General features: G+C 53.5%; 2 protein-coding genes across 3 annotated transcripts; one reads left to right on the top strand and one right to left on the bottom strand.

Moving 5' to 3' along the window:
* The first annotated feature begins 153 nt into the window (after nt 1-153).
* On the top strand, nt 154-5,107 carry NMRAL1 (NmrA like redox sensor 1). Of its 2 annotated transcripts, XM_042037733.1 has the most exons (6): nt 154-365; nt 520-585; nt 789-1,027; nt 1,790-2,039; nt 2,521-2,711; nt 3,639-5,107. In XM_042037733.1, the coding sequence occupies exons 2-6, from the start codon at nt 546-548 to the stop codon at nt 3,807-3,809; spliced, it is 891 nt and encodes a 296-aa protein (XP_041893667.1). In that variant the 5' UTR covers nt 154-365; nt 520-545; the 3' UTR covers nt 3,810-5,107. The 2 variants fall into 2 exon arrangements, with proteins under 2 accessions (XP_041893667.1, XP_041893668.1); XM_042037734.1 differs by lacking the exon at nt 154-365 and having other exon boundaries at nt 374-585.
* On the bottom strand, nt 4,748-14,833 carry DNAJA3 (DnaJ heat shock protein family (Hsp40) member A3; the record flags this gene model as incomplete). Its single annotated transcript, XM_042037606.1, has 11 exons — nt 4,748-5,817; nt 8,663-8,760; nt 9,067-9,182; nt 9,598-9,726; nt 10,586-10,650; nt 11,340-11,487; nt 12,317-12,469; nt 13,196-13,408; nt 13,974-14,057; nt 14,481-14,614; nt 14,734-14,833. Coding segments are annotated over 11 exons (1,263 nt in total), but the record flags the coding sequence as incomplete, so codon positions are not given.
* Between the last annotated feature and the right edge of the window lie 26 nt (nt 14,834-14,859).

The following is a 14,859-nucleotide window of genomic DNA, read 5'->3' as shown; positions in this document are numbered from 1 at the left end:
GATGGGATGGGATGGGATGGGATGGGATGGGATGGGATGGGATGGGATGGGATGGGATGGGATGGGATGGGATGGGATGGGATGGGAGAGGAGCCCCACGCAGGCGGTGGCGGCGGTGGGCGGGGCCGGGCACTGGTGGGCGGGGCCGGACGGGGATGGACGTCTGAGCCCCCCGGGACGGGCGCGGCCGAGTGCAGTCGGGTGGAGACGAGCGGAGCCGAACACAATCGGGTCACGCCGAACAGATGAACGCACGCAGGTCCAGCCCAGCCGACTAGACCCGAACGGAGCCGAACGCAGCCGGGCCGAGCCGATTGGACCCGAACCGAGCCGGGCGTAGCCGATTGGGCCCGAGCAGAGCCGAGGTGAGGAGCCGTGTGAGGGAAGACGCGCCCGCTGCCCCCTGGGAGCAGCGATGGCTCCGCAGCCGCTTCGCTTCCTCCTCTCCTCCCTCCCTCCCGGGACCGGGCCGGGGGCTGAGCCGCAGCCGTGCGACTTCTCTGCTTCTCGCCCCGTCAGAGCCCCGGGACCGCCCGCGCTGCCGCATGGCCGGGAAGAAGCTGATCGTGGTGTTCGGGGCTACCGGTGACTGCCCGGGGGCCGGCGAGGAGGGCGAGGGGCGGAGGCGTCGGTGATGCCCGAGCGCCCGGGAGGGTGAGGAGTGCGGGGAGCGAGCGGCGGGGCTCGGTCCTTGTGGCAGTCGAGGGCTCCGTCCCGCAGCCTCAGCGCAGCCCGGAGTCCCGGGGACGCGGGGCCCTGACCGGCTGCTGCTGCTGCTGCTGCTGCAGGGGCCCAGGGGGGCGGCGTGGCCCGGGCGCTGCTGGACGACGGCACCTTCAAGGTGCGCGCGGTGACGCGGAGCCCCAGGAAGAAGGAGGCAGAGGAGCTGAGGCGGAGGGGAGCCGAGGTGGTGAAGGCAGATCAGGACGATGAGGCATCGCTGGAGCAGGCCTTGGCGGATGCCTACGGAGCCTTTATTGTCACCAACTTCTGGGAGCACTGCAGCAAGGAGAAGGAAATCGAGCAGGTACCTGTCCTGACATTAACTGGGACCACGAGCAGAATGATCTGGCAGGGTGGATCAGGAGTAGCATCAAAGTGGGGACAGCTCTTGGAGCGGCCATGGCAGCCCTGATGGTTTGAGTGGCCAGTCCAGAAAACCCCAAGGCCTCACAAACACCAGGTCCCAGTTCTTGCAAAGCCAGGACTTGTTCCCTGTTCCCTTGCAGTTGCATGGCATCAGGGTCTGGTGCCTTCAGGGAGTTGTTAAATTTGTTATGGAGAGCACTTCCCAGGAGTTGCAGTAGCAGGAGTGGGAACACTTGGCTCCTCAGAGCCTTCCCAGGGCAGAGCCAAGACTGTCACTGCCTGCAGACCTGTAGGTCTCTGTCCTTGCAGATTTGTGGCCAAAATCCTGCAGTATCAGAGATCCCAAGGGTGGTGCTCACCCCAGGACAGATTCTGCAAGATGGCAGAGTTCCCACACCTGGATGGCAACAAACAAAAGATAGGATAGGTTAGGGCAGGTATGTTTGCCAGGCAGATTCTTTATGCTGCTGTTTGCATGTTTGGTGGAGCAGTGAGCTCCAAAGCTGGAGAGTGTGTGGTCTTTCTGAAGTAGGGTGGGGTAAGGAGAGGATTTGGCTCCACCTGGACAAGTCACTGTGCTCAGCCCTGGTCCCAGCTGAGGGCTGGTGGGAGTTGGATCCTCCCCAAAGGGAAGAGGGGGTGTGGGGAGGATGGGGATGTCCCATTCCCCTCTTCATGGCCGGTTCCTCCCTTCGCCCAGGGACGGCGTCTCGCTGACCTGTCCAAGCGCCAGGGTCTGCGCCACGTCGTGTTCAGCGGCCTGGAGAACGTGCACCAGCTGACGGGGGGCCGGCTGGAGGTGCTGCACTTTGATGGCAAAGGCGTGGTGGAGGAGTACTTCCAGAAAATTGGGGTTCCCACCACCATCGTCCGGCTGCCCTTCTACTTCGAGAACTTCCTCTCCATCTTCAAGCCGCAGAAGGCCCCGCAGGGAGACACCTTTGTCCTGGGTAAGCAGGAGCTCTTGCTCTGTGGGTCGCTGTCCTGTGACTGTCCTCATCTGCTCCCACTGTGCAGAAGCTGAGGGGTGGAGGGATTGCCAGGGCTGTGGGCTGGTTGGGTGAAGAGACCTCTACCAGCTGAATTATATATATACACCAGCTGGTCTTCAGACCTGTTCAGTGGCCTGCAAGAAATCAGCAAGATCCTGGACCTGTGTGGTGCTGAGGGCTGTTCTGCAGATCCCCAAGTGCCTCTGGACACCCCAAATGCCTGCATTTGGGATGGTGGAGGTGGTGGGGCTGCAGATCAGGTGAGTCACGGTGCTGCTCTGGTGTCACAGGCTCTTAGCTCAGCCCTGCTCTCCTGCCTTGCCATGCTCTCATCCCTCCCTCACCTCATGTTCAGAGGCTGGGTGCTGAACCTGTACCTGTACACTGTACCTCCTCAGAGCTGGGCTGCACTTCAGCTGGGATCAATCTCTCCATACAGAGCTGCCCATGGGGGACACCCCAATGGATGGGATGGCTGTGGAGGACCTTGGGCCTGTTGTGCTTTGCCTGCTGAAGTCCCCAGGGGAGTACATCGGCCAAGTGATAGGACTCAGCACGGGCAAGCTCACCGAGGCACAGTACGCTGCCATCCTCTCCCAGCAGACGGGCAAGACTGTGACAGCCAGCAAGGTAGGAGGGTCCCTTGGTGTAGGTGATGTTCCTGAGGGACTCGTAGCTCATTTTGGTACAGCCCAGCACTGGTGTCCAGGGTTAGTCCTGCTGCCCCTGGGTGTGGCACAGCTTGGCACCAAAACTGCCCTGTTGGCATTGCCACCAAGCTCATGCTCATGGAGCACACAGATGTGCCCGGGCAGGTCTGTGCCTGGCTCCAAGGGATAACTGAGCTGGGAGGTATCCCCAGGAGCCAGGGATGGGCACCTACACAACAGATCTCTGCTGGGTGCCCTTCCCTTCAGCAAGACTTCCCTCAGGGCTTTGCTGTGTCACCCTTACAAGACTTGGCCTCTGTGCTATGCCACCGTTAACAACACCCCTGGCCACTCCCTGCCCTTTTGGCTTATTTTTAATCTTTGTTTGCATTTCAATTGTGCCTCAGGCAGTCAGTACAATGGATGAGGGGTATGGCTGTTCCCTGTTTTGAGAACAAAGTGCATTTCATTAGAAACAAAGCCCCGCTGATGCTCTCTGCAGGTTCTGCTCTCCCAGAAGCACAGTGATCCAAACACCCTTGTGATTCAGGCAGGGAAGGAAGGTTTTGGGGTGCCAGGTGGCAACCTGGATTATCTCCTGGACCACCCAGTTTCTAGAAACCCTCAGCCATAGCTCTGGTGTGAGGAAGGGCTCTCTCATAGCTGCTCCAGGCCCTGGCCAGCTGTGTGCCAGAGCTGGGTGCTGGCCCTAGGTTGGCTGGGCTGGTCCTGCCAGGCAGGGCCGCATCCTTTGCCCAGCCCCAGCAGCAGTGCCTTGCAGAGCCCTCCTCACCAGTGGTGATGCTGTAACAGGCTGCTCTAACAGAGCCCTCACCACATCACTTCACAGGCTCAGGGGGAGCCCCAGCAGCCTCTGATCAGTTTTTTTCCCCAATTCTCTTGGCAGATCTCCCCTGAGGAGTACGAGAAGCAGGACTTCGCTGGGGCCAAGGAGATGGCTGCCATGTTCCGTTTCTATGCCCTAAAGCCAGACCGCAACGTGGCCCTGACCATGAAGCTCAACCCCAAGGCCCGCACCTTCCAGCAGTGGGTGGGGGACAACAAGGATTCCTTCTGAGCCTCCCCTCCCTCCTCTTCCTCCCTGGTTTCTGCAGCAGGTAGAGGGACCTGGCCGAGGAGGTGAGGTGCCCTGAGCCCTGCTGCCTTCCCAGTAGTGCCCCAGGGAGAGGCTGATCCTGCCCAAGCTGGGGAGAGCTTGGCCCACAAGCTGGTCCATGTGTGTGCTTCTGCACTGTGGTTGAGACTATTTAGGCAGCTGGAACAAGAGGAAGGGCTGTACAGCACAGGCAGAGGGGTGGCAGAAGCGCTACCTTTGCACTCTGTCCTCAGGGAGGCGTTACTTTAGTCATTCTGGGTGTTTTAGGGTGGTGGGGCTTGTTTTCCCAGGATCAGCACTTTTCCCAGGCAGCTCTGAGCATAGGGCACCATGTGGGGGGCTGGAGGTGTGTACCCCTGGGCCCCAAAGGCAGTGCCTTCATGGCAGGTATCCATGGCCAGGGCTGCTGCAGGCTCCTGAGCAAACTGAAGACAGAGATTCTCCATGGATGTCGTTTGGGCACCACAGGTGAGCCACTGGAGAGATGGAGGCTTACTGTCACCCCAGCAAACAGGGACTGCAGTGACTTCTGTGAGTAACACAAAAGCTGAGCTTGATTCCTCAAGTCATACAGCTCTGGCCATCATCCTTGGGCTCCTAGAGCTAATTTCAAACACTACAGGCTCCTGGAGCTAATTTCAGTCACTGTCCCTATGAGTTAAAACTCAACTTTTTCAAGACTGTCCAAAGTTCAGTGGTAAAGCACCCTCCCCCCCCCATGCCTTAAGTACTGCTCAGATTGGGCAACTTTGTGTTTAAAGTCAATCCTAGCCCCCAGCAATGCCCGAGCCATTCAGCTCTGTGCCCCCCTTGTCCCAAAGACCTTCATTCCTGTTACCAGGAGAGGGAAAGGGGGTGACAGACCCGGTGGAAGAGTAGACAAGGCAGCAAGGCACAGCATGTGTTAAATATCTTTATGAAGTCCATCTTATTTACATGGGTACAGAATCACTTTACAGAAGTTTAATCAGGAGGCAACGCGTGCTTTATTTCAGCAAATTAAGAAGGGCAAGACTACAGCACGTCCCTGTTTAACTGGTGTTTAACTGATTAGTGTGGGCTGATGGTACCTGCACGGTATCACAAACACAGCAGGCTACAGTAACCATGGAATACTCACTGCAAGAGCTCAGCTGCATCTGGAAGGAGTGATCCACCTCACTTGCACTCTCACACATGTAAAACAACGATGCTTTGACCAATCCTTTATGCTATGGGTGTTGCACTAAGGTAATAAAAGATTTTTGTCCCCCAGCTGACAAAGGGCTCAGTGGTCGACTTGTACCAGTTCAGAAGCAACAGCAGTTGTGTGGCAACTTTAGTTACGTGGGAGATAAACCTGAGGCAAAGTGCAGATTCCATCACTGCTCTGTGCAGGCAATCAGCAGGATAGAGAAAGCCCAGGGCTACGAGGGAGCCAGGCCAGCTGGGCTCAGACAGTGCCCAGCCACAGGGAGATTCCACTTGGAGCTGTGCAGGGCAGCAGGGCTGTCGTGAAGACAAGGTTAGACCTCCCTGAGCCACCAAGTCTCCTGGGGAGTTCAGCAAGCACACCTGGCATTCCAAAGGGCACCTGAGTGAGCAGCTAGTGGGCTTGGGCTCCACACAGCAAACTGCTGCTCTGTGCTGCAATATTTATTTCACATTTCCTCTGGTTTGGATTCTAAATAATACTTCAACTTTTACCAAATAAGCTTGCAGCAGCAGTAGGGTTGTGGAGCAGCCTCCAGAGAGCCACACTTCTGCAAAGCTGGCGTTTTCCTTCACTGCCAGTTCCTGGGACAGTGGGTGGGGTTTGTATCATGATGAGTGTTGGTGCCTCGGTGGTCCATGGCCTCTCCAGCTGGGATTCTTGCTGTGCTGCTGACTGACATCCTGTGTTCTCCAGAGCCTGGCTGCAGAAAGATTCACCCCCAACTGCACAGATGACCTGCTGCTGCTGGCTCCTAGTTCCCAGTAGAACGCTTTCCTGCAGTTGAAGTGAGGAAGGTTAAGATTTCCTGGCTGTATCAGCACACAGCCCGCTTTGGGAGCACCTCCCCTCCTGAGCTGCTGACACTCTGTCAGCCTTACAGCACAGCCAGGTTTGAAACCTACAAAGATGCAAAGCTGAGCCCCTGGAATCCAAGACTCTGGGTCTGCCGTAGATGATTCCAAGTGTTGGTGCTCCCTCACAATAGGTCAGCACCAACTGGAGGCACCTGAGTTGCACTGCAGCGATGCATGGTGGGGTTTGCTGTGCTCTGTGACAAAGGCTGCCTCCTCCCTGGTGCTGTAAGCCCGTGGCAGTGGGGGAATCTGAGTGTGCCACCACCAGTGGCTCTGCAGCCCATGATTTGTGTGGCAGAAGCCAGTCCCAGTGGGACCAGCTCATGGGAACATGCTCAGTGCTTGGAACTGGGCACAGCTACAGCAGCAGAGCTGCAGGGGAGGCCAGCCAGCTCCCCAAGGGTGCACCCAGCATCTGTGCTGCTGTTTGCTGCAGCAACAATGCAGTTTAATCCCTGGCTTGTTGCTCCAGGTCCCAGGGGACAGCTAGGGCTGTGCACACCCACGGCTGGAAGGCCTGAGGCTAAGTGAGAAGTAATGCTGTGCTGTTGTGCTTCCACCTCCCAAGAAGTGCTCAGTGTGGGGGAAAGACGACAGTGAAACACAAGAGGCCTCCTACCTCAGATGGGGTGTCAGGAGGTAAACATTTTCTTAAGTTTGGAAAGGAATCCCTCCTTGTTCTCCTCAGCCTCAGGCCTATGCCCGCCTGCGTCAGCGCTAGCCTTGGCCCTGCCACCTGGATACAAACAGCAAAGGGCCGCAGTCAGAGACATCTCCCACCAGGACCAGAGGGGTGTTTTAGACAGGGAATGGCCAAGAGAAGGCAGCTGGTTGTGCTGCACCCTCACATCCAGGGCTGCACGTGGCAGCAAGCCACAGGACTGGATCCCTTTGCAGTGGAAGCACTGCAGAGCCTGGATCCCAGAAGCGGAACAGCTCAGGGACTGGGCTGTTCCCTTCCCCTCTCCCCAGCCCTCCAAGTGGTGAGGGAATTCTTGTGCTGCACAATTGAGTCAGGGACCCCACAGGCTTTGGAAACAGGTTACTTGGAATTGAGAGTCTGCCACTAAGAACAAGTGGTGAACTTGATCACAGCCAGCCAGGACTTTATAGGGTTAAAAAAGCTATACTGGTGGTCCCTGAAACAAGTTCTTCCTGTTTCAAGGTTGTGTCCTTGCAAAGCAGTGCAAAACCACACCAGGAGCCTGATTTGTGTCATTGCAAGCAATGCTCAGACTGTATCAAGCACAAAATTAACTCATGTAGAATGAAAAAGGCTACAAGTATTTCAGACCAACTGTCCAGATAAGGAATTTTAAAACTGTCCTGTATGAACAGGTCCTGAGAACTCGTTTGTCCCTCCAGAAGTGGCTATAATGAGAACAAAGGAGACCTCTTTGCTAATCTGCTTTTTTCTACAGTAAAACCATCAATAACAAGATCTCAAACACCCCCTCAAGCTTTCTTTGTGCACAGAGAACGCGGAGTCTGGCGCTCCCCATCCACGCAGGGCTGGGTGCCGGGCTCGGCCTGATGCAATGGAATGAAATCCCGAGGCAGGACACGCCTCCCTCAGCACAGCCTGTCTCTACACTGCAACCTACTGGCGTTGTTTTAACCCACCTTGCTGCTTCATCATGGTAAAATCCAGCAGGTTTGCTTTTTAAAAAATTAGTTTGAAGAGTGTTTTTTTTTCTCTTTGGCACATAAATGCCTTTAAAAAGCTGGAATGGAAATTCAGTGCTCAGAGCTCTCTGCCCTTCCCCCAAGGCTGACTGTAATGTGGGAAAGACATAATTTCTGTGTTAGGAAAGCACTATAGAACAGACAATTGGGAAATATTTGGCAGATGCTGCCTTCTAATATCCTGCACTTAAGCCTGTATTCCTCACACTTTGGCATGTAGTAGAGCAGACCCGAGTTCCTGGGATCATTCAGCAGCTCCAAAAGGCTCTCACCTTTGCCTAGTCATAAATGCCCTGCTTGGTTTCAAACCAAAATCCAACAGGCTTGAAGTTCATTGTTCCAATTAAGCAAAGAAAAAACTGTTTTCCAGTAGCAAGAGACAAAGCTCCTTCCTTAACTATTTTACCATGTGTTGTGCCTTTAGCTGCTGCCTCTTCCAAGCACCTCACCCCTGAAACTTAAAACACAATTGCTGAATCTCAATTTTCCATCTGGAGCTGGAGAGCAGCTTCACAAAGCTCCCAGCTGCCTTCACTCCTCCCTCACACTGGACGCTGTCCACTGACCAGAGCTGACACTGGCACTAGTGGACACTCCTACCCCAGGTTTCCCCACATGCACAGAGCTCAGGCTGACAGCAGAAACCCCCATCAGCATTCCAGGAGAAACAGCCCTGCTGTGCTCAGAAGCACACTGGATTGGGATCAGACAGGAAATTGGCCTGAAGCACATTTGCTTTTCCTGCCTCTGCTACCAAGGCAAGTCCTGGCACAGGGGAAGCAGGGAGCAGGAGGCATTCATCAGCACAGCTTGTCTGCACCCTGCAGTACTCAGTGCCTGCTCTCTGTTCACACGTGGATTTGCCCAGTAAGTACTGGAATACTGGGAAAAGGCTGTTTCCCTGCTTTGTGCTACAGCCTGTTAACATCACTCTAGAACGATTTCCATAGTAGCAGGCCGTGCTGCCACACAGCCTCACCGTGACCCTGGCTCACCTTGCTCCCCAGGAACGCTCAGGAAGCACTCTTGCAGTGCCACAGCAGCTCCCCAGGGAAGGGGCAGGAGTTCCCCCCGCTCACCTGATGCTGTGTTGGTGACCCCGTTCACGGTGCCGTCCACGTCGGCCTCGTCCTCGGCGTAGCTCATCATTAAGGCTCGCTGGCGATCCGTCAGCCTCCTGTGGCACCAGGACACAGGGGTTAGGGATGGCCTGGGGACAGGGGTCCCACAGCCCTCCCAAACCTCCCCCAGCAGCCCCCACGAGAGGCAGGGACTGGAATACAATGTGTAGGAATACACCTGGAATCCCGATGGTACTCTTGAAATGAGCCACCTATAAGGAATTATCTATAAAGAATTCTCAGTGGAAGAGGAGGGACAGAACCCACTGCATTTCACCTCATGGAATTTTTGCAACTTCTAAACAACATTTGTTGCAAAAGGTTTTTAAGACTTCACAGGAACTTGTTTTAGCTCTACTTACTGAGGAACTTTTATCTTTATGTGGATGTAGTGGTCTCCGTAGCCGTAGCTGTTGACCTTGGGAATGCCTTTCCCACTCATTCGAATTCTCTGGTCTGGCTGAATACCAGGGGGTATCTATAAACACATGGGTGTCACATTTATTACTCAAACATTTATATAATAACTACACATCTATAAAAATTATCCTCTTCTCCAACAAGCTTCAAAGTGGGATGGGAGACCGCTGGTATGCTCATCCCAAAAGCTAAGCCAGTAATGATGGAAAAGCTTTTGAAGGAATAAGTAAGCCTGTAGCTAAGACACAGCCTGTAGCCCTCAGATGGGATTTGTCCAGCAATCCCTTTCTTTCCCTGTCCCTACACAGCAACAGGAAAGGAGCTGTAACCAGGCAGATCACAAACTACCCAAGGCTCAATCCTGAAGGAGTCTGAAATACAATACTGGCAGACTTAGGTTTTCCCCACCTTTGCAGCAAAGGAGAAGCCTCTGCTGTGCCTCACTGATTCCTGCCCAGTATACTGGTACTCACCGTGATGTTGATTGTCTCATACAAGCCTTGACACCGGGCTGTGCCTCCCAGCACAGCCTGAGCTACTGAAATCAGGAGATCTGAGTGGATGTCGGCTCCGTTTCGTCGGAACACAGAGCTCTTCTGAACCTGCAAGGCAGGCAAGTTCCAAAGAGCAGTAAGCACACTGTGTTCTCCTGGTAAACTGCTCCCAAGGGTCTCAGGAAAAAGCTATGCCATCCCCAAAGTGCATGGCTAAGAACTGTGAGTTAATATTTGGTCTTCTAGTAAAACACAGATCTTGACATAATCTAATTAGCCTAAGGATTGGAAAGATCCCTGCTTCCTACCTCAGGAACTCCCTCCCCTAATCCTGCTGTTAGTTTATCTGTGTCACTGTGGTTCTGCAGAGACAGACACTGCCTTGTCCAGCACCCTGAACAGGGGAAAGCCAGAAGTGAGGAGGAAATGAAGCACCTTTGCAGTGGCCTCAAAAGCTGGAAGAGAATTAAACCCTCCTGCACCACAAAAGAGGTGCTGAAAATAATTTTCTCCTCAAGACAGATGTGTGTGGCAGGATTCTGAGAGGAGAAGAGGCCCAGCTACAGCACAGGTGGCAAAGCAGCCCCAAAGGTGGATCTGCAGAAGGGCACTTCACCAGGCAACTCCCACAGCTCTCCTCAGCACTGCCACCCCTGCCAGCAGACAGCTCCCTCACATTTCCAAGTCAAAAACTCGAGGCATGAAGAACCTACTCTGCATTTTGACTCACACTACCCTAAGGGCCTGGTCCTGGAACAAGCAGCAATTCTTCATTAACAGATTCAAAGTTACCCCCTTTGCTACAATGCAGATCTCCTGCTGTCTCAGAAAGTTCACAGGGATCTTATTACCTCAGCTGTTCCAAAGGATCACTGGCTCTTCCTCCTCTGCCCATTCTGCAGTCCTTTCCCAGGCAGTTGGGAAGGGAGCAACCAACTTAAATAATAAACCAGTGCAGGATACATACCCTGAACGTAATGAAAATTTCTTTCTTCCCCACAGGCATCCGAACTGTCTGCCCGTCTTCAACACCTGCAATCAGAACAGGAGGGAATGCGACCTTGGGTTATAACCCATGTGTGACATGGATAGCTACAACTCTTGCCAATCCCAAAAGCTGGCCACCACAGCCCAAAGGATGAGGGATCAGCACATGTTTATACCTCTGAGGTGATCCCTATGCCCCAAACAGGATTGTTACTTCAGTATCTACAGAACTCTTTACAGAAATGCATTGGATTAAGGAACACAGCAGCCTCCAAAAGCTGCAGGAAAATTACAGGCTGCTCACCCAGGGTGGTCTCAAAGAAGCAAGTCTTAGTCCCATCACTGAATTCTCCTCTCTGGTGAGGAAGGCCATCAGCACACCCCTCTGAGCCGAGCCAAGGCTTTCAGGATTCCCACCCTCTCCCCAGGCTTCATCAAGGACAAACGAAAGACCCATGGCAACAAAATCTTTGGAGATTCACTCTTCAAAACCTGCCTAGGAGGACCCAGGCAAGAACCAAAGCTCAGGAAGGGCAAAGCAAACATTTATATCCATGGCGAGAAGGTCCATCTCATCACTAGCCCGTTCCATTGCCAAGCTCTCAACCTGCTTTGGTTTAAAGACCATTTCTCTGCAGCAAAACGTTTTACACTGCTCCCCCATTTGTACCTGGCAGTGGCAGTAAATAACTACAGTTCTTTAAGAGAGAGCAGCAGACAAGTACAACACTGACCAGCTGGCACGGGAACCATCACTGTCTTCTTCTGCTTGGTCTGCCCCGTGCCCCGGCACACGACACAGGGCGTGGTGATGATGGAGCCGCGGCCGCCGCAGCGCCGGCACGTGGAGCGCATCACGAACGGGCCTGTGTTGATCGTCTCCTGGGGAGGAACAAACACACATTGGGCAAATAATGAGCACTGAGATGGGACTTTTCACACAGCACGTTTGAGCTCTAATCACACACACTCCCTGTCAGGACAGAGACATCCCTCAGCAAGGGCTGGAGCAGAAAGCTGGCTCTGAAATCCAATCGCCATCGCATTCCGGTTTTCACTGAACACCACCACTACTGCAAATGTCACGTGGTGAGGGGAAGGAAAACACACCACCCTCCACATCTAGGCTTTAATGTACAAGGAGGAACAAAGCTCCTTACAGTCCTACACATGTCTGTGTTCTGATGAACCCAAGGACAATCCACTTACATGAATTACTGCCAGTGTCCAGGAAAACCTTATGGTGACTAAGCTCTGGACTGAACCGTGAGAGCCGCCCACCACACTGAAGCACACAAGCAATCAGATGCATGGAAACCCAAAGCCTGCAGCTCTAACATTACCTGCACCTTCTTATTTTATGATTACCCTTGGGTTTTCACCACCTTCTTTGACCCCCAAAGTCAAAAGATACCCAAGGAATTGGGTATCTTTATTGCCCAAGGAATTTCAGAGCTGTTACATGATATTCATATGGTTTGTGTGATGTGCAGTAGCAGAGGATCCAGCCTGAAGGCTCTTGTTTTCAGCTGGGCACAGCACTTTTTACACAAAGAAAATCTTCCTAGTGCCTATTAGCATCAAGCTGACATTAACTCGGCTTTACCCGAGATAAGCTGATGAGTGTGGTGAGAATTTTTCACCATGAAATGAAGTGACTCTCCCCAAGAAGGGAAAGCACAGCAGAACTGGTGTCCTGCTCAGCACTTACCATGCCTGTGCCATTGCAGTAGTGACAGCGCTGAGCTTTGGTGCCAGGTTCATGTCCTTTGCCATTGCAGCGCTCACAGGAGTCCTGGATGTTCACCACGATCTCCTTGTTAACACCTTTTGCAGCTTGGGTGAATGTCAGTTCCATGATATACTGCACAGGAAACAGAGATATAGATCCATGACTGAGGTGTGACAGGCTCTTAAGGAGACTGAGAAGAGTTTAGGCTAAATACCAAACAATGCTTAAAATAGAAGTCATTAGTAAAGATGATTGATCAAAAGAGCAAATTCTTATAAGAAAAAGGTAATTTTTAGTAAACCAGGAGTACCAAACACCAAACACTTCTGAAGACAACACATGAACTGTCAACACTTAAAGGAGCATTTAGCTGCAGCACAAAGAACAAGACAGACTTCATTTTATTATGGGCCTCACTGCAATGTGAAGCTAATTAAGTTGCAAAATTAAGCCAATTAAGCAGCCAAATGTATTGCTGGAAGGCCTGGTTTATAGTTACAAGGTATTTTGTGGGTTTTAGCATTACAGATCAAAGCAGGCATATGTAAATCAACCTGCAGCAGAAAAGATGCCTCTACAGTGATGGAACTGCTCAGCAGCACTGAGCGGTGTCAGTAAACACCAGAGAAGTAGCTCAAGCCCAGAAAATATATCCTGTCTGGAGGTGTGGGGTGTGTTTCTGCACAGCTTAGCACAGCTATGAGACTCTCCCCCCATGCCATGGGACACTCACACACTGACATTCCCAGAAATAACTCCTTGCTGAAGCTCTCGCTCCCAGAGCGCTCTGTGACAGAAGCTGGGGAGAGACACTGGTTTGAGTTTCCCATTGCATTCCTAAATAAAGGCACCTCCTACCTCCTGTGGCTGGTCAAAGACACTCTGAAAATCGCCAAAAGAGGATCCCGAGAACTCCCCAAAGATCTTCCTGAAGAGCTCCTCGGGATCGATGGAGGGGCCACTGCTCCAGTACTGCCGCCCCGCGCCAGCGCCAGCCCCCGCCGCGCCGGCCTCAAAGCTCGCCGTCCCGTAGGCATCATACTGCTTCCTCTTCACCTCGTCACTCAGCACCTGGGGGCAAGGAATGGGGCCATGAGGGGATTGTAGGATCCAGGAGAATCCCTGGCTCTGGTCTCAGACCTTCCTGCCATCGAGAGGGCTCACCCAGCTCTTAAACCACGGGAGTTAGGGACAAGCTGCTGCTTCCACGGTGTCTCTTGGCTCACCAGCAGAAAAATGATGAGATCTTACTAATTTATAAAAAGCAGGAATAACTTGTATTAAGCAGCTGATTATTATTATATCAGCTGAAGAGTGCTGCAATGAAAAAGCAGGGCTGGGGGAGCACAGTGAAAGTCCCTCTGTCTCAAACACCTGCTGACAGGTTTTTTATTTGATTATTTAAACTGACAATAATTCTATGGAAGTGACATCCATGCCAGTCGCTACTAAGGAAGGACAAAACTGAAAGAGCCCGAAGCAGCTAAATCAGATACTTGGACCAAGTAATTTCTTGGGACAGACACGCTCCAAACTGAAGTGCATCAAAACCCAGCCATGGTTTTACAGGAAATGTTTCCCCTCATCTACCTTCCAATCTTTTCTCCTTCTCACCACAATAAAATCCTGCTATTACCTCGTAGGCTTCTGCCAGCTGAGAGAACTTCTCCTTCGCTTTGGGGTCGTCCTTGTTTGTGTCAGGGTGGTATTTCTTTGCCAACTGAAAACAAAAACCAACTATTAGGGACAGGCAGGAGCTATTACTTTAGCATAACTCACATGCCAGGAAAAACACATCAGGCAGAGCCTGGCATTCACTAGATGCATTCCCGGCAACTAAAACCTTTCATTTTCCTTTATCAACCCAAAACAAGGAACTACAGGAACTGCTCCTGATCTTCGCAGCAATCCCAGATCCTTCTGGAAGGAGACACGCGATGACAGCACAGGCAAACCACGCTTTGGAAGAAATCCCCAAGGCCATGTGCTGAGCTCTCCCACTGCCACCTCCCCTTGTCTCCAGCGGCTCCAAACACGTGGATCTCAAGGACGGATTTGTTCCGTACCACACCGAAGGAGCAGTGGGCAGCCCCGGCTCCTCTCCCTGCCCACGGGGCCCTGTGCCCGGCCAGTCCGGACGCACCTGGTAATAGGCCTTCTTGATCTCCTTCTGCGTGGCGGTGCGGGGCACCCCCAGCACCTGGTAATAGTCCTCCTTGGCGCGGGCCGCGCTGCTGTGGAAGGCGGCGGCGGCAGCGGCAGCAGCGCGTTTCGTCCCTGCAGGAGAGGAGGGAGAGGGACCGCCGTGAGGGCCGGGCCGGCGGGGCGCGGGTCTTTTCCCCCGCCCGTGTCCCTTCCTCCACACGGCCCGGCCCGCCCGGCCCCGGCGCGCTCACCCGCGGCGCAGAGCCCGGCACGGAGCAGCAGGAGGCGGCGCGGGGCGCGGGCGGGCGGGGCGCGGAGCCCGCGGAGGAGCAGCAACACCGGCGGCGGACAACCCCCGCGCCCCGCCGGCCCGGCCC

Source organism: Corvus kubaryi, unplaced genomic scaffold, assembly GCF_017639235.1.
Source record: "Corvus kubaryi isolate FWS band 111438036 unplaced genomic scaffold, C.kubaryi_AGA036_p1.0 37387, whole genome shotgun sequence".
Taxonomy (NCBI): domain Eukaryota; kingdom Metazoa; phylum Chordata; class Aves; order Passeriformes; family Corvidae; genus Corvus; species Corvus kubaryi.
This window is presented reverse-complemented; position numbering and strand designations above follow the sequence as displayed.

Bases quoted from the DNA above. Each gene is read 5' to 3' on its own strand.
- NMRAL1 (XM_042037733.1), top strand. From the start codon at position 546: ATGGCCGGGAAGAAGCTGATCGTGGTGTTCGGGGCTACCG. The intron at 1,028-1,789 runs GTACCTGTCCTG...CCCTTCGCCCAG, and splicing joins AGGAGAAGGAAATCGAGCAG to GGACGGCGTCTCGCTGACCT. The intron at 2,040-2,520 runs GTAAGCAGGAGC...CTCTCCATACAG, and splicing joins GGGAGACACCTTTGTCCTGG to AGCTGCCCATGGGGGACACC.